This window comes from Branchiostoma belcheri, unplaced genomic scaffold (genome assembly GCF_001625305.1).
Source record: "Branchiostoma belcheri isolate BF01 breed outbred unplaced genomic scaffold, Haploidv18h27 scaffold7, whole genome shotgun sequence".
Lineage (NCBI taxonomy): Eukaryota > Metazoa > Chordata > Leptocardii > Amphioxiformes > Branchiostomatidae > Branchiostoma > Branchiostoma belcheri.
In genome coordinates, this window is record NW_017804353.1 from 1,227,344 (window position 1) to 1,230,892 (window position 3,549).

At 46.4% G+C, this 3,549-nt stretch overlaps 1 protein-coding gene across 1 annotated transcript in view; it reads left to right on the plus strand.

The window, feature by feature from the left end:
- Positions 1-2,360, plus strand: part of LOC109484296 (sushi, von Willebrand factor type A, EGF and pentraxin domain-containing protein 1-like) — a 6,001-nt gene extending 3,641 nt beyond the window's left edge. Inside the window, exons 6-10 of the mRNA XM_019787554.1 lie at positions 272-457; positions 674-853; positions 1,112-1,285; positions 1,795-1,992; positions 2,098-2,360. Of these exons, the coding sequence (XP_019643113.1) occupies positions 272-457; positions 674-853; positions 1,112-1,285; positions 1,795-1,992; positions 2,098-2,360 (1,001 nt within the window). The remainder of the gene's footprint in view (positions 1-271; positions 458-673; positions 854-1,111; positions 1,286-1,794; positions 1,993-2,097) is intronic.
- Positions 2,361-3,549: the final 1,189 nt, after the last annotated feature.

The window sequence follows — 3,549 nt, forward strand, 5'->3', positions numbered from 1 at the left end:
TGGACCTTTACATAAAAAGTGGACCAAAAAGTGGACCTTTGAGCCTTGTGGGGGGGGGGTTCTTCCGAACCCCCCCCTGGCTACGGGCATGCTACCATTTCCCGTTTTTCACGCATCCATGAACTACTAAATCTGAAGCTTTCTAGTGAGACCTGGTATCGAAAAATACATGAATATGACTCACCAGGCTGATAATGTAAAATACGACCAAGTTCTTCTTTGTTTTTGGAATATCAATATTGATATTATTTTCTACTCCATGTACTACCAGAGGATTGTGATCCTCCACCAACGCCAGACTGCGCCAGTATACTCTTCTGTAACCCTCCGGGGCCACCCTACAAACATGGTGCGAATTGTTTGTACGATTGCGATGCCGGGTCCACTGAAGTCGGTGGCAACGACATGCTGACCTGCAATGATGGGTTCTGGATTGGAGTCCCCCTGGACTGTAAAAGTAAGTATGTCACAGGGACTACAGTTTCCTGGCTGTCCTCGCGCTTACATTTATGCCATGTATGTTCCAGTCATGGTACTGGTATTGAACATTTTGAAAATGAACAAGAATTGGACTCATCTTCAGGTTGATAATGTAAACTACGACCGAATTCAGTTTATTTTGAAAGTTGTTTATTTGGGATGGTTTTTTTTTGTCTATTCCATGTACTGTTAGAGGATTGTGTAGCTCCGCCAATGCCAGACTGTGCTACTGTAGCTGGCTGTATCGCCCCCTACACACATGGGGAGGTGTGTAACTACCAATGCGATTTCTGGTGCTACGAATTTCTTGGCGACAACTTACTGACCTGCATTGATGGAGTCTGGATTGGAACACCCCTGGTCTGTCTATTATGTAAGCATGTCACAGTACCTACCGTTCCCTATTTTCATGCTTCCCTTTGTGCCGCGTATGTGAAATCTTCTCATGAAGAGACATCCTTTTCGCAACCGTCAGGAATTCATAGATTTAAAGACAGAAATCGGGATTCGAATCTGTCCCAAATATCCCAAAAGAATTTGAATATGAACATGACTCGTCGGTTGATAATGTTAGCTATGATCGAATTCATGTTTCATCTAGAAATTAAATGTTCTTTTCTGACACTGCCAGATTGTCCTGCACCACCGTTACCACTCGACACCATCCGATCCCTCTGTGTCGCCCCCTACACACATGGAGAGATGTGCGACTACGATTGTAAACCCGGGTACAGTAAAACCGGCGGAGACGACATGCTCACCTGCAATAATGGAGTCTGGGACGGGGACGAACTGGAATGTAAAGGTTAGCCGTTTCCTGACTATCCTCATGCCTTCATACATGCCAATGGGTATGATCTCCATCTCCTCGGGAAGAGGCTTCAAACTCTACAAGAGTCGGTAATCCTTAGATTTCTAGATTGGAAGGTCGGCAAAACTCCTCAGACTGATGGATACTGTCTTGCCCCCCGAAAGGGATCTGTTCGGACTCATTAGACAGTCTGGGGTGTTTATAAGTTTAGGTAGTCATGGGGTCAGTTGCAACCAAACTGCTGGAAAGGTCGCAATGGGAGCACTTCCTTATTGTTCTTGCCCAGGGTAAGAAACTCATGGTTTAGATGGCAGCAATGTCTTTAGCAGGTCAAGTTAGTGCATTCCAGGCAAATGTAAGCTCAAGGAGTTGGCAGATTTCCTCAGTGGACAGGTTGGTTCGTTCTCCTAACTTACGGACACAGACCTTATCTTGGTCTGTGTAAGTATGTTTTTTCTTGACTGGTAATCACCAGACAATAATTCTGTTACATGTAATACCAGAGGATTGTGAGCCACCACCAGAGCCAGAAGACAGGGATCTAATCAACTGTGATCCCACGGGCCCCCCAGCCATATACCCGCATGGGACGGGGTGTTACTACGAATGCGCAGAAGGGTACACTTACGACAGCGGCAACGACACGCTGACATGCAACAATGGAGAATGGGAGGAGAGCGACGAACCCCTATACTGTAAACGTACGTATGTCACAGTTCCTAGCAATTCCTGACAGCTTTCAGTACGCTTTCGTTTTTGACATTTCTCTAGAATGTATTTTTCTATATAATTTTTTTTCTTTCCAGCTAATTGTGAAGAGCCAACAGCGCCAGCCAACACCGTTCTAGACAGTTGCACCCCCCCTGCACCCCCGTACTACCATGGGGCGGAGTGCACCTTCAAATGCGCAGTCGGGTACACTAAGGTCAGCGGCGGCGACAACATGATGACCTGCCGTGGTGGAACCTGGCTCCTGGTCGGGGAACAACTATTATGTGCGCCCAGTGAGTATCTTGCAATCGCTGCAAGGAAAGTGACTGTGTCCAATCTTAAATGTGCTCAGTCATAGGTGTTATGCCTCAGTGGCGCCGCCGCAACTTCAGATTGAGGATAGAGGAATCTCTAGAAAGGCCAAATAGTGGGAACTACAATCTCATTAGTGGTGGTATATAGTAACTGTTGTAAGAAAACATGTCCTAGAGGCTGTCACGTTATTTGACGCCCACCCTCACAAAGAAGGCACATACACTACTGTACAAAAACTACACTTTTGCTCAAATTGAGAAACTGAACTTTTTGCTCAGTCAATGTGAGAAGTCACTATGATGCAGTACGTACATGTATTACCATTCAACCAACGACCTTCCGAATGCAAAGCTTACACGTACCTCAAGCTCCAGAGTAAGATATTGCATCGGTCAAGCTATGTTTTTTTTGTACAAAGTCGAAGTTACCAAATTCGTCCTGAACACGTCAAGACCTACGCATTGTTACTAGATTGTGTTATTGCACGTTAGACCTATCATGAAAAATACCTTCTTCAATCTCTGTTCCATGAACTATTATATATGAAGCTTAGCAGTCATTCTCAAAAGTATCGCATGACTCGTCGGTTGTTTCTAAACAAAGACGCTTTTGTTTTCTGTCTAGAATGCGTCTAACAAAATTGTGTCTTAAGTACATCCCTTTCTGTTACATGTACTACTAGAGGATTGTGGGGATCCACCAGACCCAATAGACAGGGATCTAACCGGTTGTGACCCTCCGGGGCCCCCCTACTCGCATGGGACTGTGTGTGACTACGAATGCGCACAAGGGCACACTGACGACGGCGGCGACGGCGAGCTTACCTGCAATAAGGGAGTCTGGGAGGAGAGCGTCGACCCCCTGCGCTGTCCTGGTACGTATGCTACATGCAGACTCACATTACTTATTTATTTCCTTGCGGTGTTCAGTACGCTTCAATTTGATATTTGTTTGGAATGTGTTTGATGAGGTTTTTTTTTCTGTGTAGAGAATTGTGATGCACCAGCAGTGCCAGCCAACGCCGCTATAGACAACTGTACCCCCTCGGCCTCGGGATCCTCCTACGAGCATGAAACGGAATGCACCTTTAAATGCCTACCCGGGTTCACTGAGGTCAGCGGCGGTAACTACCTCGTGCGCTGCATCAGTGGTACAGCTTGGAACGAGATCGGGACAAAACTGGTGTGTGCTTAACAGGCCCACACCACCTCCACCCCCCCCTTCACCCACAA